Genomic DNA, 26,196 nt, shown 5'->3' with positions numbered 1-26,196 from the left:
CTTACAGCTTTGAATCACTTAACAAATGCTTTTGATATTTTACTTTTTCTATAAACATTTTCTGTACTAGAAACTGCCCTTTATCTTAACATACTTAATTCATTTGCAGGATCATTTTACCTGACTTACTCTGGACTGCAAAAATGCCTTAAAGTCCTTACAAATAACTTATTGAAATTCCTTGCTTATTAAATGTAATTTCTAATATTGTAACTGATTTTTTTTTGTCAACATATGACAAATATTTCAGTGTTATTAAGAAGAACACTAGACTCAAGAAAAAGTTACACTCAGCTATTAAAACTCTGATTTTTTTCTCCCGAGTAAAACCCCCAAAATTCTGTCTTTCCGTATGGGAAGGGGAACGCAGTACCAAGTAACTTTCCACATACAGCATCCCAAGTACTATAGGTACAGGTATATAAATGTTTTGTTTAAAAACGATAACCCGTTAAGCAGAATTTGTCACTAAAAAATGCTTTGAACAGATATGGTTATGTATATAGATACGATATGACTATAAATTCTCGAAGGTTTAACAATGAACAATTAATGAATATTTTCTTTTATCAAAATTATGTTTAAAATAAAATTTAAAAATTAAAGAAAGAAAATTGAATGAAATCAAAACAACATTTTATATTAAAAAAATCCATCAATATTACAATTTTTCTGCAGCGAATGAAAATTACTAATGCAATTTTGTTGGCGTTCATCCTGCGCTTAAGACCCTTTGCTTTTTTGGTACGTATTGTCAAACAAAACAAAAACAAAAATGATATTATATCCTACAACGACGACGTTTCCAATGTACGTATGTATTTTTTATTCAAACTACTTTTCATCTTATACGATGCTATCTTCTAACAAATTTTAAAACAAAAATTTTAAATAATTTTTAAGGACAACTAAACGTGTTTTTTTGGTACGTATTAAAAAAAAAATAAAACAAACAACAACAATTAAAGTAAATAAAACACATTTTCTGAGAAGTACATGCAATTCAATCGTGATTTAAACAAAAAAAAACAATAGAAAATTTAAAATAAAAATGAGAGGTCCATTCGCACGCCATTACAAAAGCTATGTTAGTCTTTAATTTGGTGAGTAATATTTTATATCATTTTATAAATTAAAAAAAAAAAAAAAACAACTACAAAATCTTTGTCTGTGTGAGGTTTATATTATTGAGAGATAATCTTTAGGCAATTTTGCAATATATTGTGTGTTTTTTGAAGAAAAAGAGAAAATAATAGGCCCAGTCTCCTCTTCATGGTTTGCTTGAGAATTCCATTGAAACTTTTCTCCACATCATGGGGTTATGCTCTTTAAGTGGATGTAAGTCTAAAATATGCATATTACCTATTTATTTAATAGTTTATATTTATTTTCTTATTTTATTTGATATTTTTTACCTAAAATTGTTGTGTATCTTTCGCAAATTGGTAATATAAATAGTTTGCAAGCGATTTTGTTTGTCTTCTCTTGATGGTTTTTTATTTATTTAAGAACTTTTTTTTTAGTTTATCTATTGTAACTATGAAAAAATGTAATACTTTATTATTGTATTAATTGAAATATCTGTCACTTTACTTCTTTAAAATTTTTAAGAAATCTGTTATTGGATTCAGTCATTTCCTCGTTAGGTAAAACCTCTAACAGTCCAAGGCGTCTCTTTTGGGGTATATTTTTTTTAAATAATTATTTAAGTTTGGTTAGGTAAAGAGGGACGTGCACAGCACAGCTGTTGTTGCATACAAGGGGGCTTATTGTTCTATTATGACCCCCTTTCAAAAGATAGAAAAGATGCCCATTTGTTTCAAGTTTGGTAAGTAGCAGAGCAGGTGTCTAATGGTTTATATACCTTCTACGTCCTGACAGCTCCCACAGAAGTCGGTTGCACCCATTCTATGGGCCATTTTACTAATGCTGCAATGATCCCATCCAGAATCTTATATTCTTTTTACTCATCGATATGATATACAGAGTTGGCTACTATTATTATTATTTGATGTTGCTTTCCATGCCAGTTTATCTGCTATATCATTTTCTTCTATATGGATATGTCCAGAAACTAAGCAGGAGTTGACTTGGTTAGTATTCAAAATGTTATTAAATATGATCAGCATTTTGCTACTGTCTTTGATATTATAGTCTCTTGCTCAAGCTTTAGTAGCAGCATTTCATTTCTCCGACGAGCTCTGTCTTTTCTTGTGTACAATGCCTGTCGCCTGGTCAATGGCGCAAATCTCAGCAATACAATCCAACACTCCAGAACATCCCAACTCCTTTTCCGTTTTCCATTTTCTATTAATTTTGAAGAGAAAGTTCATAAGACATATTCATGCATTTTAAATGATTGCAAAGCGTTAGTTATACATAGTTGAATCGTTTTTAACTTAATTAAAAAGTGGTATAGATACTTTTGCAAACTCTACCAAGGTTTAAAATCACTTGGAAAAATACACCAAAGTTCCTTATGGGACGCCCGACCCAGGATAGAGCTCTACCTTCGAACACGGCAGTGTTCGACCGTTCCCGATGCTTAGCGTGACTTCATACCAAGCACCATGGCATCAAATATCTTTGAGGCGAAATTAAGATTTTCATTGCCCTCCAACCTGTTTTGTAACGTTATCACTGCCGGTGAACATTTTTGAATTGTTATAAAATCCGTTTAATTCCATTAAATTCACAAAACTTCGTTTAAATTCAGAATATTCGTATGAATTTAATAGTCATCCAAAAATATTTGAATTGCCAATGATAAAGTTAGAAAAAAGGGTAAGTTAACTTCAAATTTGATGATTTGATCCAGTCCAGGAATAGTTATTTGCGGTTTTTGACGGTTCCAAATGCTTAGCGCGGCGCCATGGCATCTACAATGACTGGTGTTTGAGGCGACATTTTAAGTCTTCCTTTATGTCTTGAACTTGAGCTTCAAATAGGATAATATTGACGATCATTTGTTGCCCGTAACTCCATGTGATCGAGTCAATGTATACTACATACATTATGTACGTTTGTTTTAATTTTTTTATTAATCCAATATTTTGTACAGATCATCTGGATGTTATGTCTGTTTTCTCTTCTATTGGTCTTCCTACCAGATAGATAGATTATTTTATTGTTATTCTTTTGGACATGATAACGACGGCTCATTGAATCCATTGTGGCAGGTTATCTTCATGTTCCAAAAAGGCGAAAATCAATAAATTTTGTGATATTTTAAATGCTGTCTCAGGCAATTGTATGTTTTGCCTTTAGACAAGTTGAAACTCAATTAGAACTAAACAAATTAAACAGAATATGCTTATAATATTGGCTTCTAACAACATTTTCAGAAAAAGAAGTAATTAAGTTATTAAGGTTTATTTTCATTGTGAAAAATACAACAAAAAATTCGCAAAAATTACTCTTAGCAATGCAAGATCCAGTCAAAATAACTTGGGTATGAATGATTGTTTTCCATTTAAATTTAAAATTACTTTATTAAATATAAATAACAAGTCGTGCTTATATAGACTTGGCGGATCAATTATGATTAATTTTCTTTATAGAAACAGAAAAACTCATTAAACAATGCAACAGTTGACTGGAAAGTACCCAATCAACCATATGTGTTTTGTTAACATTCAAAGTATTTTTTATTTAATTCTTTCAAAACTTTTAACTATTTCTTTATTTATTTCTTATTGGGCTTCTGAATAAACTACACAACCAGTTTGAGTTGGTTCTTTTTTTGTTTTTAGTTCCACTACAACTAGTTAGTAAAGCTCTCTGAACTCAGTTTTCGGCAAAACAAAATCCACATTAGGGTGGTCCAATTTTTTGGTTTTTACATTTCCGTTGTTCCCCACTCAAAAATTGGTTGCATATGTGTTTTGTATTACACCCGTGAAATTTCAGCTTTTTAGGTGAAGTGTAAGTGGGCGCTCAACAGGCTCAAAGTCTTTGCTCAGATGCTGTTATAGCTGGGTCCTCATACCTAGTAATTAACTCTTGTTTTGATTTATCAAGTGAATTAAGTTATGATGTGGTAAAGTTTTTCATAAAAAACCAATAGTTAAGTGATATTTTCACAGATAATAATTTTTGTTTATTTAAATTCGTCTGTAAGTATTTTTTGCTTAAAGTTAACAAAACAGAATTAATCAATGAAATACGAGCTAGTGACTCAAAACCAAAGAAACATGAAAATAATTTACATGGTTGTCGGGAACATGCTTGCTCATCATGTTTAAGCCAAATTCCAACCTCAAGCCAAGTCCTAATACAATATAATCAGATATTAAGCGTAAGGTAAGGGTAACACAGTCTAATATTCCAAAGCTGATGAGCGCCCTCTTCCTTTTACTTTTGAGGGCTAAAACTTTCAGCATGTGTTGGTATTGATGTCTGTAGCAAAATAATGGGTGGGGAACTAATGAATTATATGGTTTATTTTTTTGCCTTATAACGTGGACCACACTAATCCACATCAATATAAACACTGAAAAGCATTTTACATATGTATATCTACATTATGCGGACAGTTTATCGCAGTGAATTATATAACAATTTTTGTCTCTCACACATGGGTTTTAATAAATGCGATCCATACCAATTGGATGAGAAACTATTTTATATTCCATATCGGTATTTACAAAAGGCACTACCCTGTTTCAAGTACATTCAACTGGCTTTGTTCTGTTTGTGTGTCTACTGACCATCATTTGTCCAATATTAATTGAGAAACTTGATTTAGATTGTACGAGAGTTCTTTTGTTTTTGTTTTTTTTTTATGATTGATTAATGTGATAAGAAGATTCACTGGAAAATAAACAAAACTAAACAAAAACTGTGAACCATCTGACGTGTACCTACTCTGTGTGCACTCTGTAGTTATGGATGATTTTTCTCGAAACCGGAAATCTCAATAGAGAAATGGATATACATATTCCGTCCGACTGAGGATTCATCTCATCTCATAGGTTTAGTGTTGATGAAAGGGGTACTCAAACTCGTACTCGTATCATCACACACAAGTTGAAGAACTTTAAGTGCGCATTAAAAAAAAATTGTCTGATTTGATTTGAGAGGGGTGTAGGTTAGGCAGGTTTAACAGCATTAACTGGTGAGATTATTCTTATTATTATTGAAACCAAACGTCCTTGAGTCATGAGCATTTTACTTTCATGCAATTGCACTCGGCGCTCTGGTCGTTCGTTTGATTTGTTAGGAATCTGTACTCTGGTATAAGTCGCTTTCAAAAAGTTGATTGAATTTGATTAAAAAGCTTATATATGATTTATGATGATGCTGTTTATTTGTATTTAAAGTACACCAAACACATTACGTTAGTTGATTAAAGTTGAAAAGTCTATTTATAGGTTATTGTTATGAGATTTCTTTTTGTTTTAAATTGTGAGACTACATGATTGTATTTACCAATAATTAACCAGGGTTTATCCGTTACTATTTCTGAATATGTATGCAACAAATTAGAAAAAAAAATCTCTAATGAGTTATATATTTATTATAGCTCTCATTTAAGCTCTCTGAATGGGAGAACTATCGTTTTAAGTAGCATGTGAAAAGTGATGCAAAAAAACAATCCATTCTATATAAATCAGAATTCTTTATTATTTGTTCTTTTTGTACTTTTCTATGCAACCCGTTTTTAATACATAGAAGCAGACCTTGTAGATAATTCAGGCCCCAGACCTTAAACACATTTTTCATTCATGAATAGAGCTTGAAAAAACTTCTATTTAGATGTATTATCGATGGATTTTTTTTAAATACGTTTTTTATGGGCAAGGGGTACCCCTTGTATTTTTTAGAAAATATAAAAAAAAAATATTTTTTTAATTTTTGTACCTAAATTGATAGAACTCTTCATTATGAACTCACATCTTTGAACCAAAACTTGTTTCGAGACTTGTGGCCGAAGATATTTGCTTCCAAAAATAATAAGAAAATATGTAATATTTGGATTGCAAATAACTCAGCAACCAGACCTCAAAAGAAACTTGTGTCCGAACCGAAAATATCTGCTTCTCAAAATAAGAGAAAAAAAAAAACAATATTTCGATTGCAAATAACTCAGCAGTTAGACCTTATAGGAACTTTTGGTTTTCATTCCTTAATAGAACTTTAAGAGACCTTTCTTTTGATGTCTCACTCGATGGATTTGGAATAAATTTTTTAAAATTTAATTTTTTTCGGCAAGGGGTACCTCTTGGATTTTTTTCGAAAATCTAAACAAAATAGATTTGTAATTTTTGTACCTAAATTAATAGGCCTGTTGAATATGAACTCATATCCCTAAACAAAATCTTATTTCGAGACTTTGGTCCGAAGATAACTGCTTTCGAATGTAAGAAACAAAAAATATATTTGGTTGACGAATTTATTCGGCATCTGTATCTATCATAAGTATGACTTTTTAGATTCATGGTTCGGTTACCTCCCACGCAAGAAATCTGCTGCTAGTTCTTAGATTAATATCCAATAGATAATTTTTCGTATGGTATTCTTCGTACAAATTATACTATTAGATCAGCTTCGCAATTATAAAATTATGACTCTATTTCTCTGAATTAATAATTAAATATAGGAAGCTATTTTATTGGTAGCTTGTATATTGATAAATAATATATTGATAAATTAACTTTCTCTGAATATTTTTCAGTTGTTTTTTTTTACTCAAGTTGTTAAAATTCGAATTGGCAATTTATAAGTGGCTCTTCAACGTCATAAGTTGTATAAAAAAGTCATTAACAATCTTATAATGTGTGATCATTGGAATCTTCCAAACCAAAAATTAGCACTTTCATCTTATTTCTACAAATTCAAAATATAAATGCTAATTTAATGTAAATAAGGTGGAATTAATAAATGTAAATTATTATTTTGTTATATTTTTTTTTTCTTCAAAAATTTTGGTTGACCTACAGGGTATATTTTCATTCTTAATTAGTGATTAACGAGAAAAAAGCTCTTCGAATGAAAAAAAAAACATTAATTAATTTTTGTGTGAGAGACACACAGATTGCAAATAATTTTCAATCTATTATTTGTCAGACAATAAAATTGGCATTTGAACTGAGATAACTAAAAATAAAATTAATGCAAAAAAAGATTAGCGTGTTTAATGTTTAGTACGTTTTTAATAAATAATCTTTTTCTACAAAATACTCGTATATTTGTTGGAAAAAAAAGTCAAAGATCGATTTGATACTGATGTTTCTGTACGTGGGTAATTTCTGTCATAGCCATAGAAAATATTTTATTTTCTCAATGGAATTTTGCTCCGTGCAAATTAAGTAAATGCATACATACGTATAGCATCTGTTGTATTGTTAATGAGTCAATATTAATTATGGTTTTGCGCAGTTTATTATAAAACAATATTTAAATATGGGTATTTTGAAATGCTTATGAAAATAACAGTTTTACTTGTTCAGAAAAATATTTGAGTAAATCATTTATTAAACATTCTTAAGTTTGAACAAATTAAAGTCGATAAATGTGCAGTTTTCATTCATTCAAGCTAATTTTTCAATAGGAATTTAAAATTAATTTTTAACTAATCAACCAAATTATGAGAATTTTTTTGTAACTTAATTAGGAAATTCTCTCAGAAAGAAATAAAATAAAAGAAAACGAAGAAAACGAAGAAAAGTTTAAAATTCGTTGATTAAAATAATGTGGTTACAAAGATAGGGATTTCATTTGTACTACGAACTTAATGTATAAATCAGACATGAAAAACCTCAGAAGTGACCAAATCATTTTTAATGCAATGATTTGGCGGTTCTGACTTTTTTTTAAAGGTATGTTCTGTTTGTACTGTTATGAATTCCATGTTTTGTTTTAACTACATACTTACTTTGTGATATGAATTTGTTACTGTTCTAATAGCCTGTTTTCACCACAGCCCAAATGAGATAATTTCGCAAATTAGGTCAGTTCAAATTTCAACTTAAATTTTTTTCCTATACGATTTGAAATGAGGTAATTTGCGAAATTATCTCATTTGGGCTCTAGTGAAAACAGGCTATAAGTTTTATCTAATTTTCTTTTAGTTTAGTCAAATATTCTTTTTGATTGGTTCTAGAAATATAGTTTTATTTCATTGAGTGTGTATTTTCATTTATTTCATGAAAATGATATCATGAATTGAGAGGTGTTTACTTTCTTTTGTGAATCATTTCGTACTTCAGAATTAAAAAAGTTTTGTAAATTTTACATATTGCATCTGAAAATCAATTGATTACGTATGAGCGAAGGAATCGTAAATAAGTTGATCTTATTTTGTTGATAACGAAGATGAATAATATTTCAGTAGAATTTAAAATTTCTAAAAACAGAATAAGTTAGTCTTAGAAATCGATGTTTTCATGGATGACAAACTCAGCGTATTTCATTCAGCTCAACACTTTTTTTTCATGAGAATTGAATCTGAGAGAGACACAATCCGAACTTGAGCATTTTGACATCTGGTTAAAAATTAAATTTTAATCCGAATTCCAATCAATTTTTAAATCCATGCCTACAAACGAAGTATCAAATTGCAAGAAATTGCATATCTATATTTGGTTACTTGCTCTGTAGGCGAATTATTTGTTTCGTTTCAAACAAAATTTGAGGTTTTAATCAAAATAAAAACTACGATGATGGAGAAATCAAAAAAAGTGGTTTTCGTCATGACGTCCAATCCAATCGTCCAGCCTTAACGGGTGGACGTATTTTCTCCAAATTTGGTACAGATGATTTTCATGGAACTCTAAAAGTTGGTGATTTTTTTTTGTCTCGCTTAGAACAAAATGTTCGAGCTATTGCAATTTGCTCGAAAACGTTTCTTACGATATTAATTAAACATTCTAAATGTATTAATAAAAACAATTGCAACACAACTTAGTTTTTCTCAAAAAACTCAAATAGCAACAAAATTGCGTTTTCGTAAATCATATCATCATGTGCAATTTATATTGAGGCAGTTCTTACTATCCATATTGATAAGTATGGTCATATTATGCACCACAAATTAAATGCAAAATTATGATCACAGAAGCAATTTCTGCTTCTAAAAAATTCAATGACATATCTTTAAACCAATTTTAATAAAGGTACTTTAAATTTCTGGACGTCACATTTTTTGCAAACACGAAAAAGATGCCACACAACTATTTGACCATATTATTCTCATTAATGTATTCTATTTTGGAAGGAAGAAAAATAGGTTATTTGAGCTTTTGTTTTACCAATATGTGAATGCTGTTCGTCTATAGCTTGATCCAAACGTTTTTTTATACTTACTATCTCAAAAATTGTTAGTCGACTAGTTTTTCAGCGTTTAAAAAACGAGATAAAAAAAAAAGTTTTTTTTTTTTTTTGTTTTTAAATTTTGTTTTACTGTTTCCATCTAATATTTAGAGTTTAAATTTTTAAACATTTATATTCACATTTAAATTTTTTCGAAAATATATCCCACATTCAATACAATTAATATATTTTATTTTTTGTATATTATATTCAATATAAACAACTACAAATAATTAATAACATTAATAAACAAAAATATAATAATTATTGTAAAAAAAAAAACGAAAAAAAAACTTGAAATACAAAACAAGGCACAGTTAGAAGTTGGTTCTTGTTAACAAATAGTGTAGTTTTTTTTATCCATAAGTTACTTTTTTTTGGTCTGTGTTATGTTTTTCGCGGATGCATGAGTGTGAGAAATATATTTAGAGAGAGATATTACATATATTTATTTTTTTTTTGTGTAAAAAGCTAATAAGCCTGTTTTTTCTTCTTCTTTTTCTTTCTCAATAATATCACAAAAAAAAAAACAGTGCGTAGCCAATTTTTATATATCAATAGAATTACAAAGCTTAGCAAAAAAAAAAAGAAAAAAAATATGATTCTTGTAAAAAGCTCAAAATTTTGTCTCCTATAATGTTTTCTCCTTTGAGGTAACAGGACTAGTTTTAGCCGATGATGTTAAGCTATTTTTTCTTATTATTTTTGTTTGTTCTTTTGTATGTGTTAATTTCTTAAACGAAACGCATGCAATAAGCTAATAAAAATGCAAACAATGACGATGAGAACAATGCATTAATATGATTGGCTCCACTGGAAGCCTTTTGAATTGGTGAACTGTCGGGCAGTTCAGCCGTTGATGTTCTCTGAGTTGGAACTGCTGCATTTACAGCAGCTTGTTGTTGTTGTTGCATTGGTTGTTCAGCAGCAGCAGCTGGTTGTGGGGCAGCTCCATCTGCTGGTGCAGCAGGAGCTGGTGTAGATTCGCCGGCTGGGGGAGCTGGTGGAGCAGGATAGCATGCAATTTGTTCGACTTGAGTTTGTTTAGTTGGATCAGCAGGATCAGTGACATTAACCATGATTGGAACGCAAATCAAACCACCTGGTGGTGGTTGCTCAGGTGCAGCGCCAGGAGCTGGTGTTGCACCAGGTGCCGGTGGAGCTGGTGTTTCTCCATTAGCTGGTGCCGCTGCGGCAGCTCCAGCTGGTGCATTCAAATTGTCAAAAGTTCCCGGAGCAAATGGTGCTAACGGAACTGGTGGCTCTCCAGATGGTGCAGCAGGTTGTGCTGCTGGTGCTGCGGGTGCAGCCGGCATAGCTGGAGCTGGACCAGCAGCAGCTGGAGCAGCAGCGGCTGGGGCAGCTGGAGCAGCAGCAGCTCCACCGTTATTTGTAATAATTGTAGTTCCGTCAGCATTGGTTGTTGTCACTGAGCCTGGTGGTCCATTGTTGATGATGATAATGCGGTCTTTATCGCCGTCTGAGGAGCTGACAGCTGGAGCAGGGTGATAGTGGGAAGATCCGCTGTTAGATCCAGAGGGGGTCAAAACATGAGTTAGAAGAGCTCCTCCCACAGCTCCCGCAATCAAACCGGTTCCTAAAAATTAAGAAAATTATTAAAATTACAAAATTTCATTGAGTTTATATGATTTGACTTACCTAAACCAGGTCCTGATGATTTTTGAACTATTGTTGGAGAAGCCTGTGGATAGTAAGTGGCACCAGGTGGCATTTGTCCAGCTGGATAGAAGCTAGCACCTGGTGGAATTCCACCAGCCGATGGATAATAAGTTGCTCCTGCTGGAACACCTCCAGCAGCTGGATAGTATGTTGCTCCTGCTGGAACTTGAGGGTGATATGTTGCTCCGGCTGGTAAACCTTGAGGATGATACGAAGCTCCGGCTGGTAATCCCTGAGGATGGTAGGAAGCTCCAGCTGGAATTCCTTGTGGATGGTAAACTGCTCCTTGTGGAAGACTACCTCCAGATGGGTAATAGGTTGCTCCAGCTGGCATTTGTTGAACTGGGTAGCTAGATTGAACTCCTTGAGTGTGGCTAGGCTGAATTGGAGTATGATATGAACTACTTCCACCAGTGGAATTAGCTCTTGGCCTATAAGCTGTACCCGAATGGTGTACACCTGAAGTTCCAGTTCCATAACCACCAGCAGTTCCAGTTCCATATGATCCAGCATTATTGTTTGTTCCACTACCGAAAGGTCTGTTATTATTATTTTGGGTCTGGGTATTTGTTGCTGCCGAATACGATGGTGGTGCAGCATAATTAGGTTTATATGCTGGTGCTGCCTCATGAATATTTGGCTTAGCTCCACCTATTGGATTTGTTGCCGAATATGCTGGCGGGGGACCTTGTGCTTTGGGTACATTCCAACCAATTGGAGCAGCTGGTTGTGCTGCTGGAGCACTTGCCTTCGGCCTATTTGGTTGTGAATTATAACCCGAATAGCTCAATTTTGATAACTCTGCATGTGAATTTGAAGTTGAGAATGTTGGTTTTGTCACTGATGATGAGGAATGTGATGTACGACGACTGCTGCTGCTACTACTGCCGCTACTACCACGACTGCGACTACTGTAGGTGCGCTTACATTCAGCAAGCTGACCGGTAGCCAATAATATAACTAGCAATGATGCTATATATTGTAATTTTTGTCCCCTCATCTTAAGGGAGAGTATTCTTTAAGTTTCTTCTTCAAAGAGAAATTCTGTAAAAAAAAAAGAGGAAGAAAAAGTATGTCAATGACTTGATTTTTGAAATTTTGCTGTTTTCATCATGAGTTACTTTTTGTCACGTTTTCGAAATATGAAGTGTGGAAAAATATACCAAAGGCCAATTTCATTTTAATTGCATTAAGGTGTTCTGTAAAACACATTTTACTTTATTTTTTTTTTTTTGTTTTTCTTATTGATTAGAATTAGAAAAGTAAACACAAGTGTTTGAAAACAGCACAAACTCGTGTTTATTTCTATAATCAGACAGATAAGTCATCGTTTCTTTCTAAATGAGAATTTTTGTTATTCTCCTACAAATAAATTAGATGCTGGGGAAAAACCTACAATGCCGGAAGTTTTTAATTTTTCTTTCAATAATAAACTATCACAATTGAACTATTATGAACAAATAATAGTTTTTATTTAAATATCAAACTATGTCACTTAAAGACAAAGTATTTTTTACTTTAAATTTGTAAAGCCATTTGTGATAAAAATTTGCATTATAAATTGAATTTTTTAGCAAATTTTTAATTTAAATGTTCAATTTTTGTTATCAAAAGTTTGAAAAAAAAACTCTGGAACTGGCTTAGGTTATCAAATAATTCAGTTTTATGTTAAAATCTAACACATTCTTATTTTAATCAATTAAAATAAAAAAGAATTGTCAACTTTGGTCTAAGGTTAGCCATAAATAAATTTGAATACTATCATCAAGTTAGAATCTTCAATAAATAAAATCAAAGGCCTTCAAAGTAAACTGAATGTACTACACGTTCAGCATTCACAATTATATTTTTCGCTCTTTTTTATACTTTTGTACAAATAAAAATGTTTCCTAGAAACATAAGAGGTGGTTATGTTGTGACGATGTTGACACAACAATGAATCAAAGTATCGTTTTAGCTCTCTTTCTTTTCTAACCGGCTTTGTAATGAGGCATTATTTGTTGTTTAAATGGAACGATAGTAGTTTACGATTTGTGCTTATTTTTCGCAAAGAACATGACTCCTATAAGTTAAACCTATTAGTAAATGAGCCCTCTGTATGCTTACAAAAAAAAGTGCCCCATTTAAATTATCATCTACCCAAGACTAGGTATAATGTTTATCAACTTTCGCATCATAATGCGCCATTTAAAACAAAACTGAAAAAATTACAATTTCAATTTGCACGAATAGTTGCATTTTTCTAAATTGTGTTTTCCTGTCACCATCACAACAGAGTAGATAGAGATTCATAAAACGTAAAATTCTTTAGAAAATTATACTTATTTGGGTCGTTGCAGAGATCCAGCAGATGCGATGATGATGTTGATAATGAATCACATCAATCTAGTAATTTTAGGTATATAAAAAAAAAAAACGTACAAAAATAATATCGTATTCCATTAGCTAATGCATTCTATACTACAAATGTGAGTGCATATAAAATTTTTTTTTCTTCTCTTCATGACACGTAATCCAAAACGAAAAAATAAAATAAAAAATAAAATGTAAGTGCAATTTTCCAAATTGGATTATTTTTAACCTTTTTGGTTTTGCTTTTAGCTTACAAATATACATAGAAATAAAAATGTCAAACGAAGTGACGATGATGACTATTAGATATAAGCAAAAGCATAGCAATAGTAGTATGAATGAAAGGTGAAATCCTATTAAATTAATTAATTTATTCTGTCTTCTTGTATCTAATTTGTTTGTTGCCTTGTGGGTGTCGGTTAATAACAACAACAGTATGAGCATTCAAACAAAGTTGTGAAATTACACTTTGTATTTTGTATACATATATTTTTTCACGCATAATTTAATTATGAGGGTTGAATCAAATTATAACGTCTTTGTTAATATATAGCGTGCTTTTTTATTTAATTTTTGCAGAATAAAAAAAAATTAATACCAAGCTAACTTTACGCACGCGACCCAGTTATTTGTTATAAAGAACAAAAAAAAAAAATAATAATAATTAAATCTCCAAAGCAATTACAAATGAGTCTAGTGAACTTTGGTTATAAATGACTTGTTGTTATTCAAAATTGATAAATTGCCATTTGTTGAATAAGAAGTTAATAATAACCTGAGGAGTGACTTTTCACAAAAAAATAAAAATCACTTTTAGTCATTTCTCAGTAAAACAGGAAAAGCCAAACTATTAATTTTCATTATGATTTCAAGTGAGAACTTGGTTCTTATAGAGTCGTTTTACCAGGGTGTGTTTTTGACTCACCTTAAATTTGCTAATTTAAACTTTGGTATAACTATCAAAATTGATATCCTTTCTTTAAACATACATAATGTTTTATGCGACCATTTGGCAGTTTTCAGGGATACTGCCTCTTGTGAGAAATCTACAGTCTTTAACAATATCACTGTCACGAAAAAAGTGTATCTCTGTTTAGGCTTTCGGATTCAGCGGTAAACTTCTATTCAAATTCAATTGCAGGCACAAGAGAATTAATTGTTGAGAGTTGTTCGCCACTTTCTTGAACTTATATACGACATGGAAAAAATGTGCAAACTAATAAATAATATAACTTGCACTTTCAATCAAAAACTCAAAACATACTGTTAAATAACCCTAGTCAACACTGTTTTTTTTTTGTCCTACTTCACAATTGATTCTTGTCGTTGTCTCTCTATATACTAAAAGATATAGATATTCTATTTTAAATGACTAAACTTCATTAAGCGAACATAAACCTCAAAACCTCGAGCTCCTCTTAGATAAAATATGAAAGTCGATTCTAAAATGCTACCAAACAAAGATTTCAGGAATATTTCAGTCTTTCTAAGAGTAATTGGAATTATTTTGAATATTGTAACGATTATTTCGTGATCCCACTCAAAGTAATTCTTCGAAAGTGAAAAAGTAATGCAATAGATTCCATTTTGAAAAAGTTGAAATAATATTCGGTAGGCTCAAAAAATATTATTAGACCTTATCTTTATTTTTTCAAGTAAACTAATCCCAAGAGTAGAAAAGTTTCATAAGAAACTAAAGAAACCAAATACAGTTTTTCTCAAAATTCAGTGAGTCAATTTCAAAAAGCGCGCCAAAGCACTTTTGATAAAGAATTTTATAGGGTTTTTGTTTTATAAATTTATATTTTGGCCTATACATTTTTTTTGCAACGAATCGAAAACGTTTTCGGAGTTCAAGTTGTCAAATATTAACTTGAATGTTATTCCGAATTTCAAATTGGTAAATTTTGTCCGAAAATGAGCTGGCGAATAAATTAAATTTAAAAATTCTCAAAATTAGTTTTTTTTTTAACAGATCTAAATCAAAAATAAATTGATTTTTTGTTACCAAACGAAAACACCATAAATATCAAACCATGCTTTCCTGTGAGTGATTGATAAATAGAAATGTATAGCTAATAAACTCTGGCTTAAAAGTCCAATGAGTTCGAAAGAGGATGAAAATTGGTCAGGTGTCTCCTTCGAACTTGTTTGGGTTCAAAAAGAATTATTATTGAGTCATATGTATAATTTGTAATACCAATTACATCAAAAATTGAAAATCCAATTTAACAGCAATAGTAGCATAGTTATGTCTTTTAAATTCTCTTTTGAATTTTTAACACATTTTGATTCCCCTCTGAAGCACCAGTGAGATCCAGTTGGAGAAGATGCCACATGGGTTTACGTTTACTAAAAGCTAGTTATTTTGTGTTAATTTTGAATCACTGTTGAAGTGCTTTTAAATTTAATTTGCCTATACAATTTTTCTGCACACGCTTTTCAATAACAATAGATTCATCTAAATGACAACTAAACAAATTTAATATTTAACAGCTAGAAACGAGTTCTCATTTTGATTAAATTCAACAAAAAGAAATCAAACAATTATTAAATGTGTTATGTTGTTTTGAACTCTCCAATTCAAACTCAATAAAAAAAAAATCCCTAAAAAGCCGAACAAAAAGAAACAAGTTTTTTTTTTCTTTCTCACAAATAATTTTAAATGATTATTTCTATCATTGTTGGCAGAGCTCTGGAATTTATTCCATCCAAATGAAGATTCAGTAAAAAAAATAAAAATTCCAATAATTTTATTTTTTATTTGTGTGTCGGTTTCGGTTTAATTTTTTCAAATCGAAATGGCGTCGTCGCATATAATCATCAATATTGAGTTTTGCCACAATGCCAATTTGTAAGATTAAATACAAAGACTTGATTGTTAAGAGGCTAAAGTGTTATCTCTTGGACCGTTATTTATTTTGGTTCTCATCTCTCAATTTACTTAGTGGCCGAAAAATATTGAATGGCGGTTATATAGGACACACATTGGCAAAAAAAAAAAAAAACAACGCCAAAAAACATTTATACACACTTGCCCGACAGTTATGAAATTTTTCGAAAGTCGTGTTATTTTTTTTTATGATCTTGTCTTGTTTTATTTTTTTTTTTCTCATCTTCTCATTTACTTTCAAAATACACATAAATTATGTACACAAACACGCACAAATATGTTTGTATTTTTTTTTTTTTTTTTTGCATCGCGGTTGAGTAGGTTTCTGGTTAATATAGAAACATCGAAGCTCGAAGCGAACCGCTTAATATGTCATTATTATTAGATTTGCAATTTTGTATGTTTTTGAGTTTAAAATAAAATCAAAAATAAGTCGAAAATGAAAAAAAGAAGAAAATAAATAAACAAGCAAACTTATTGGAAAAACTCATAGTCAAGGACGCGAGTGGTCATCGTCGTAGTCATAGTCGTCTCCGTCCAATGAGCTAACCACTGGCCCGTCCAGTTCACATGACCTTTTTATTGATTAACACACAAACATGTAATGCAATATACAATATTTTATTTCTAGACGAATCGATGATTCGAAAAATATAATAAATTGACCATTGAAGTTTTGTCGCGCCGCCGAAAAAAATATATAAAAACATACAAATATTTAAAAAAAAATTCAAATTTAATTACATTTTATTTTTCTCTGTTGATTCTCTTCTGTATATTATTTTTCTCTTTTGTTTTTTTTTCTATGTCAAATATAGAGGAAATGTATATTTTTAAAATTTTCAACTTGTATGATTCCCAACAAAGCACGACGACGTTTTAAAATGAACTGAATCGTGATGCCATTCACCAGTTGATGTTAGGCCAATTTGAATTATGTAGAAGGTACCTTCTCACAGAGTCAGTCTCTGTGTACGAGTTGAGTACTCTCGTCCCAGCAGCGTCGAATCCAATCGAATCTCTCAGTAGCACAGACCATGACTTCACATACTCTAGTAAAACAAGTATTTTTTGTATGTACCCTATACTACAGTAGGTATACAAAGACGGTAGTTGGTGTAGATTTCCTTATTGTTGTACTGCAGGCCAGGCAGGCTGAATACAATAGTAGAGCCTCTTAGTAGCAGTCACTATGTTGTTCCATTTTGGAAAACCATGGCAATATGTATATAATGACAGAGAATAACGTATTATTCACTTGAGTTTTTGCAATTTAATTTTTTTTTTTTTTGCCTGTGAGTCATTCAATGGATTTGGAGAGTAATATACCTACATATAAAACTGGTTTTGTGACGTCAGTGAAATTAAATTTTTATTAAGACTGACATCATTACTATCTCTCTGGCATCTTGTTTTCGTTAGAATCATTATATCGACTTCACCACCACTCGTCGGCAGCAGCTTCTCTATATTTTGTTTCATTTTAAAATTGTTTCTCTATGAGAGATTTATTTGCTCATGTTTATTTTTTTCTTAATCCATCGCACAATCTCACCACGTTTTTTTTTTTGTTTCTATTGATGCAGGTATAGAGACGAGGTACATACTCTTTTTCAAAAACCCAGTGGCAGTGAATTTTATTCTTTTCTTTGAGAACAAGAAAGAGAGAATTTATTTTATATAATTTTTGTATAGTTCGTAATTCCCCTTTTGGGTGTTCATTTTTGTTCAAAAGACTGAAAGACTGTCGGTATTTTTTTCTTCATCAAAAAAACATTGTAAATAATTGATTGTGATGTGGTTGTATATTGTTTCGATCTGGGGTAGGTAGATGTTTATGACGTTATGATGATGACAGATGTTTTTGAAAATAAAGAAAATGAGGAGAAAAGGACTTGTACCTCCTAGGTACTCAATTTTCAATTGAATGAAGTTTGTTAGGGTTGACCTTGACCATAATCCATGACTAGGAATCCTTTAAGAAGGAATTTTCTTACTCCTGAATATAACTTTCACATACCTGCAGTAGATAAAGTGTCATTTATTAGACATAAATGTGGTCAAGAATTTACAGTCAACTCTCTCTTAATCGAAACGAAAGTTCAATGAAATTGTAATTTGCACTATGGGATAATTTTTGAAGCTTACACTTTTGATTAAACCGCCAAGTTTAACTATTTGTTATGACTTATGAGATATCATTGTCACCCGCAAAGTTAATTTCACACAGATGATAAATACATTCAGTCATATTCATTTACAATTTTATAATTTATTTATTTTTTTGATTTGAAAAAAGCTTTTATGACTTCTTCTCATCTCAAATTTAACTTCCAACATGCACAGAGCACATATCAGTTTTCTAGTCAAGTAATGACAAAAACCATACCATACAATCTTATAATTGTTAAGTAAACAAGGCCCGAAGGTAAGGGCATGATGAGTTTACTTTTTATGGTTCACAAAGTTTAGGTAATTAGATATCTACTTACTAATCGGTTGGTATGATCTCAACAGTATGGCATTTGAAATGTTATACCCTATCATATGGAGATGCAAAATGTACATACTTGAGTTTTTATGAAATGAAATATACATATAAAGTAAAGGGAATAAAAAACCATATCTGAGTTTAAAGTGTTGAAGATGTTAACAAATAAAGAATATTTGGGTATAAATAAATAAAAGGTATAAATCTGATTTCAACAGGTAGTTCGTATAGTACAGTAAAATTAGGATTTGACATCACAAAAATGATACCGGCACATACAAAATATAAATTTGCGTAAAAGACGAACTATACACTCCTAGCTATATACATAAATTTCAATGCGCTGAATCCATCAGGCCCTGGTTTTGAGTACAGTGCAAAACACCAAATTTGCAATTTTCCAATCCAATGATTAGTTTCAGTCATGATATCCCATTACAACAATCAAAAGCCTCTATCGCAGTCAGCTGAAACTAACTAACCTTAAATCAGGAAATCGAGAAAAGGCTTATCACTTCGTGCACTCACTAAACCTGACCCGAGTAATTCAGCAATTCAAAAAGAATCCACTTTTTATCGATAAGCAGATTACCTAGCAGGTTCCTTGAGTATATACAAATTAAACGTTTGTATTTGCGTCTCATTACGTGGATCAATCAATCAAATACGTGGACTTGCACCTTTTGAATTAGCGGTCTTTTAAATTATATTTACAGTTGAAAAACATACAATCGATTGCTGCTCTTTGCAGAAGCTTGAACTTAGTAACATCTTTCCTCATTTTCAAACTTTGTGTCGTTTTATTGGTTTCTTGTATTCTCTGGCTTGTCATCAATATCCTTTCGCTTATCATCTTGCGGCCATTCCAAAAGTTTAGTTTAATACTTCCTTCAGTGTCACGTTTCGTATGTTGTTTTCTTTTCCTCATATTTCCATTTTGATATAATTCGATTCGTTAATCATACGTACGAGTTCTATGCTAGAATTCACTAATAGAGCGGAATATTTGTCACATAAAGATTTGTTGAATTGGTCTTTCTTAAAAAAAATTTGTCAACCATCATAAGAGCTAAATACACTAGATATTTAAAATTTAAAAATATCAATCGCATCAAAAAACTATTCACCCCTGAAAAGAATATCGTGCTCGAGCTGATTTTCTTTAAAGTTACCTAAATGTTGTGGAATAAGTATTAAAAACTGAATTGTTGACAAGTATGCCCAATCTAAGTCCAATTCTTCAAATCCTGATTTAACTAACAAAAATCTGAATCTCTAACGTTATTTAAAATTTGTTCTCCACTTTTATTCTTGAACCTGCAAAATGAGTCAAACAAAAATATATTTTACTTTATATATAACATCAAGCCATATGGAAATCGTATGTAATAAAGTATACAAAATTGGAAGCTTCTAACGAACCCTCGATTCCCAAAAAAATATCTATCACTCCCTTTGAAAAAACAACTCCTCCTATTAAAATATTAATATAAATTCATAAAGCCTTATGACATGAGTTTCATTGTTGTTGGTCCCCCAAAACACTTTCTCATTAAACATTTAAAGGAAAAATTCATTAAAATTCAGTGACCTATTTCCATCTATAAATATAGCACAGACATGCCATAATAAATTCTTGTTTGCATATTAAAATGTTTTTGCCCTTTATTATATCCTCTCACAATTTGGACATTACCATAGGATTAATCGATTCTACTGAAAAGTTGTTGGAGATACACAGAGAATACGAACACAAAATATTTTTAGGGATTATTGATTGAATTATTAAAAATAAATTTCTTATAACTTTCTAACCCATATTTTCAAGTTCAGTTATGTTTTTACTTCAATTAAGGTGGATTAACTCAAACATTTTTATCTGTTCGTTATTCTTCCCTTCTTGACTTTAATTTGGGCACAAAATTCGCTTGCAAACTAAATAATTCCAAATTTAAAAATCCTGAAATGTAGATTTATGGAAAAAAAAGAACAAAAAAAAACAAAAGAAGACACTTTCAATGCCAATTTCTAATCGTTTTTAATTTTATTTTCCTTTCCTTCTGTAGCGCATGGACCTTGGCGAATGTCCAAAAGTCCATGACTTGGCTTTTCGTGCTGATTATGAGAGTGCATCAAAAAATCGTGACTATTTTTATGATATTGAGGTAAAATTACAAACAAAATAACAAAAAGAATCAAAAAACTAATCAAATACTTAAATTTCAGGCAATGGAACATCTACAAGCCTTTATTGCTGATTGTGATCGTCGCACAGAAGCAGCAAAAAAACGTCTAGCCGAAACCCAAGAGGAATTGACCGCTGAAGTTGCGGAAAAGGCCAATGCTGTGCACGCCCTTGCCGAGGAAATTGGTAAGAAACTTGCTAAAGCCGAAGCTTTAGGTGAAGCCGGAGAAGTCGAAGAGAGTATCGCCCTAATGAAAGAAATCGATGATCTCCGCTCGAGGAAGGTTAAAGCCGAACACGAATACCGGACCTCGATGCCAGCCTCAACCTATCAGCAACAAAAGTTGCGAGTCTGCGAAGTGTGCTCTGCCTATTTGGGCATCCACGATAACGATATTCGTTTAGCTGATCATTTTGGTGGCAAATTGCATTTGGGATTTATGGCAATCCGTGAAAAACTTTCCGAACTTGAGAAATCGGCCGGACCTCGCAAAGCGGATTTGCGTCGAGCAGGCAAATACCACGAACGTGACGATGACAAACACAAGTCGAGATATTTTGTTGGTGGTCGGGAATTGGACAGACGCTCCCGTGTCCATCGTTCACGCAGTCGTGAACGCAAGCACAAATCTGGCAGACGCTCACCGAAATCTCGCAGCCGTAGTCGTAGTCGTGGACGTAGTAATAATCATCACAGTAGCAGTGGCAGCAGTCGCAGGAGATCACCGTCCAGAGATCGGTATCGTCGTTAAGGAAGAAGAAGAAGGATAGGTTGTTGCCATTCATTTATTGTTTCAAGAAGCGCACTCACTCTCATCATGCACACACGTATGTAGAATGGTGTCATCTGTTTTTTTTTTTTTTTTTTAGTTTTCTTTGTAAACTAGGATAATTAAATTTAAATTATAATCTTTAAAAAGTTTACTTTTTAAAAAACTTTTTCTCATAAAATATAATTATAAATTTTGATTTGATGAAACGAAAGACGACGACTAGACGACGACGTGCATAATTCAGCTCATATTTGGTGGTCAGTATAAGAGTTAAATTTTAAAATTGAATCCTACATTCGCGGTGTCGCTTACAAATTTAAACAAAAAAAAATGGTGTATAAGTTACAAAATATATAAAATAAAAGAACAAAATTTACAATACGAGTATAATAAAGAACACACACAAAAATACAAATCGGCAACGTTATGTTTATGTTTTCATGTAAGTTACTCAAATAAAATTAATTTAATCAAATATACAAACAATAAAAATATGAATAAAGAATTAAAAAAATAATAAATAAATAAAAACAACTTTAGAGAAAAATAAAATTGTTTAAATTTTTATTTCAAAAGATCTTTTTTTGTCCGTGGGTAGGTGTTGAAATCTTCAAAAGATTTTCTTTTCTTTCTTCAAGAGCTTTCTCAATGATAGTTAAGGTGTTTGACAGCTCTTATCTCACTTAAATTTTGGTGCCGAAGAAGAAACTATTTTAGCGGAAAATGGAAATTCCCTTCGGTCGAAACTCATGATAGCTTTTTAAATTCCGGACGTAAAAAATATTCCGGGTGGAAAACATTCCACGTGATTTATTTCTAGGAGCTCTATTTTTTTTAAATATTTTAGTTTTCCATATTTTGAGGATAATTTCGTTTCAATTTTAAAGTTATGCTTATTTTAACTGTTTGTAAACATTTTCAATTTTTTATCAATCATCGCGTAAGCGTAGGGTGGATGAAGTGGCGGGAAAATTCTGCTATCTTCTGTGATCGAAAAATGCCCCCTAAGCTGAAAAGAAGACTCTACACCGCAGTTGTGCGTCCAGCACTCACATACGGTTCACAATGTTGGACAATGTACAAAAAGTATGAGAGTAAGTTAACGGCAGCTGAGATGAAGATGCTTCGTATGACAGCAGGAGTAACAAAGCTTGATAGAATTAGAAGTACGAAGATCCGAGGAAGCCTTCATGTTAAAAACACCATCTCCCAAACAATTGAACACGACCGACTCAGTTGGTATTGCCATGTTCAAAGGAGAGATCCTGAGAACCCCGTCAAAAAAGCATTATCATACAACGTTCCAACACGAAATAAAAAGAAAGGTAGGCCTAAAAACTCCTGGTACAAGCAAATGCAAAAACACCAGCATTCAGTTGGCCTTAGAAATGGAACAATACAAAACCGGGAGGCTTGCCGCCGATTTCTGAGGTCAACCCGGCGAACCCCACAGGCGGATCACTAGTGTGAAGCAGATACGTGGGATAGTTATGATCCCCTCGACATCGAGATCATAACAGCGCCGAGAAAAAAGGAAGAAGAAGAAACATTAAACATTTTCCAGGAAATTTTTTTATCGAACCTAATACATTTGGGTTAACCAAGCTTAAAAATCACACTGGTTCCTTTCTAGGAGCTCTATTTTTTTTTTAAGATATTCTATTTTTTCTTATTTTGAGGCTAGTTTCATACTATATTTTTTAGTTTTTCTTATCAAAAGCATTTTTAAAGTTTTGCTGGAAAAAATGTATTTCGATTCAATAAGTAAAATAAAAATACAAAAATACAAAAATAAAAATAAAAATTACAAAAAAAAAATTGTATGAATTTGTATGCCTTTTCATGTATGAATAATTCAAAAACTAGAGCTGCTAGAAAAAAAAAACAAAAAATGTCGTTTTAGGAATTAACACCCTCCATTAAGTAAGAAATGATAAACAACGGTCTGGAAAATTTTTGTATGTTGGGCAGTGATTGGCCGAAAGACGCTGAAGAAATATTCTTTAGAAAAACCCTAGACACTACAGAAAGAATTGAGATGGGATTTTACCAGGACCATTATTACTTCTGCGACTTTCCGTTTCCATTGATTTGGATTTAGATTCTAACTTTATAGTGGCATTCATTATATAAAGGAGATTTTAAGAATTTCCACAGTAATTAAGTCTTTTTTAACTTAAGCTTTTTAATTTCTTTGCTTAATTCGACAAGTGTAACATTTCTTGTGAAGAAGCTTACACTTGACTTTATATCCATATCATGTACGTACTATCATTTAATTTTTGGTTTGAATACTTTATGTTGAGGAGCACGTTTTTGCTGCCATTTCTTGTGCCTTTTACTTGAGTAGCTCTTATAACAGAAATCACCAGAATTAAAAAAAAAAAAAATATCTCAAAAAGTAACCGTCAAAGAGAAGAGACATCTATCTGTGAGTATGGAACTATTTTTCAAAGAAACTAGAGTTTTGTACACAAACCAATAAAAGAAAAGTTTTATTTCCGTTTATATGATTTGGGTATCGACTAAGATATAATAATTCTTCGTTAAATTTAACAGTTTTTCAATTCAAACTAAAACACAATTCAAAATAAAAACATCTTTATTTGCCATCAGAAGATACCCAGGAATCAGTCGAGATATCAACTTCTTTAACCTCCTTCATCAAATTATGCTTCATCTCAAAATCAACTTGATTCATTCGATAATTTTCTAAAATTCGTTTTCTTTCATGAAGACAAACATGACGTATTCTTTTTCCACTCAATGCATCAACAATGCTATCACTTTTTGGATCAAAGAAACCCTCTCCAGTGTCATAATGTCCGGGTGGAATAATTCTTGAAGGTTTATCGTTGGTTAAAAATGTCTCCCCCACAGCAGGTATTCCCTGATTTATTTCAATCCAAAAACGACGATCCGATTCGGTACAATAACTCCAATTTTCTTGATTGTATTCTAATCCATCGCCAAAGAATATGTCATATTTATCACATTTACCATTGATAAAATATCCACACATTTTAAATTTTGATTTTATATCGATTATCATTCCACTGCCATGGAATTGACCATTTTTTAAATGTCCTCTATATTCTGTGCCATTTGGATAAGAGTATGTTCCTAGGCCAGTCATTTGACCTTCGGAATCTAATTTTCCGGTATATGAAGTTCCTGTACAGAATTTAAGATTCTGATTTTCATTTTTAAATGGGACTGGAGCCATCATAATATACGTGAAAATGTAAATTTTTTGTTTTATAAATTCCAAAGTTTACTTGGCTTGATTCCTAAATTCTACTTAGCATTTATCAAAAGAAGGGGACAGTACAAAAATTTAATCAGTCAGATTCTGAATAAAAACTCCCGGGGAAATTTGTCCGAAAAAGGAATCATAATCAAAAGGCTTTTAGAAATTTTGTTCTTTTTTCGCTTTTTCAAACTTATTAACCAGGAGGGAACAAATTCTTAAAATTTTTCGATTGGGAGCCCTTATCCCGAAAAACATTCCCCGGGAGTTTTCATTCAGAATAGGGCTGAATGAAAATGCAAGGAATGTGCAACACAGTTCTTGAATTTACTGAAAAGAAAACATTGTCGTGCATTTTGGGACAATTTGCATTATTTGAAATTTACCGAGCAAATTCTTTCATTTCTCCTGTTAAATTTATTTAAGTGAGGAAGAGAAGGAACAATATGTAGATTGTGGTGTGGGGTTACCCGTAATAAGATTATACAAATTCAAAATCAAAGATCACCCGCCCCGCCCACCCCCCATAAATTCTGACCATCGGTTTTCGCTATACCCTTCAAGCAAGAAAACGGAGTTCTGTTTGATTTCTCCATTTCGACACGCCATTTTACTCACACATTTACAACTTTTTGTGTATGAAACACAAACTCAAAGGAGAAATCGTGATGAAAATACCAATACATATGCAATCGGCTCCGCGGTGGTTATAATTTGCATACTAATTTGAGTCGCCGTCGCACCCATTTCGTAGTCGAGCTCTGACTCACTTCGGAGCCGATTCGGACCGAGGTCGGACTCGTTTGCTTGAAGGGTAGATACATTTACCAAGATCCAAAATCAAGCTGTGAAAACATGCAATTTCATGTAGAGTCGAGAGATCGAGTTAGATTTTGAAGGATAAAAAGATTTGAATCCACTCGCCCTATTCAGTTCGATCTAGGTTTAAGAGGCGTTGAAGCAAAGCTCGTGATGACATGATGCATGGAAACGTACCATTTGCTACCAAATTGTCATGTCTTTTTTTTATGTGTGTGTGCTTTCGCATCGCCATATTTAAATACGCACAGAAGCGCGACCATGCAAATTCATAACCATAGATCAATTAATAACAAGATACGAAGGCTTCGCCCTCAGTACTGGTGCTGTTTCAATCTTATTCGCGCTTAATACAAACGGAATTCATGAAAATGTCGATTGGATTTTGACTTTTTTAATATTTGAGATCAAGATATACAGAATACAAAATAATATAGGTAC

The 26,196-nt window shown here is 31.9% G+C and overlaps 3 protein-coding genes across 4 annotated transcripts in view; 1 reads left to right on the top strand and 2 right to left on the bottom strand.

Moving 5' to 3' along the window:
• Window positions 1-22,205, top strand: part of LOC129918021 (putative RNA-binding protein Luc7-like 1) — a 31,694-nt gene extending 9,489 nt beyond the window's left edge. The window contains exons 1-3 of one of the 2 annotated variants that reach the window (XM_055998314.1): window positions 543-1,338; window positions 20,795-20,893; window positions 20,955-22,205. In XM_055998314.1, the coding sequence (XP_055854289.1) occupies window positions 20,798-20,893; window positions 20,955-21,665 (807 nt within the window). In that variant the 5' untranslated portion in view covers window positions 543-1,338; window positions 20,795-20,797 and the 3' untranslated portion in view covers window positions 21,666-22,205. Of the gene's footprint in view, window positions 1-542; window positions 1,339-20,794; window positions 20,894-20,954 lie in introns of those variants that run through there. The other variant, XM_055998313.1, reaches the window with a different exon arrangement.
• LOC129918016 (uncharacterized) lies at window positions 9,952-17,227 on the bottom strand. Its single transcript, XM_055998307.1, has 3 exons — window positions 16,982-17,227; window positions 10,972-12,036; window positions 9,952-10,909 (listed from the first exon to the last, which is right to left on the bottom strand). Exons 2-3 carry the CDS (start codon window positions 11,990-11,992, stop codon window positions 10,047-10,049), a joined length of 1,884 nt encoding a protein of 627 aa, XP_055854282.1. The 5' UTR covers window positions 11,993-12,036; window positions 16,982-17,227; the 3' UTR covers window positions 9,952-10,046.
• A 2,064-nt stretch (window positions 22,206-24,269) lies between the features above and the next one.
• LOC129918023 (MORN repeat-containing protein 5-like) lies at window positions 24,270-25,033 on the bottom strand. The gene has a single exon (XM_055998317.1). The coding sequence runs from the start codon at window positions 24,913-24,915 to the stop codon at window positions 24,289-24,291; it is 627 nt and encodes a 208-aa protein (XP_055854292.1). The 5' UTR covers window positions 24,916-25,033; the 3' UTR covers window positions 24,270-24,288.
• Window positions 25,034-26,196: the final 1,163 nt, after the last annotated feature.

Source organism: Episyrphus balteatus, chromosome 4 (assembly GCF_945859705.1).
Source record: "Episyrphus balteatus chromosome 4, idEpiBalt1.1, whole genome shotgun sequence".
NCBI classification, from domain to species: domain Eukaryota; kingdom Metazoa; phylum Arthropoda; class Insecta; order Diptera; family Syrphidae; genus Episyrphus; species Episyrphus balteatus.
The sequence above is the reverse complement of the archived record's forward strand: the minus strand, read 5'-3'. Positions and strand labels throughout refer to the sequence as shown.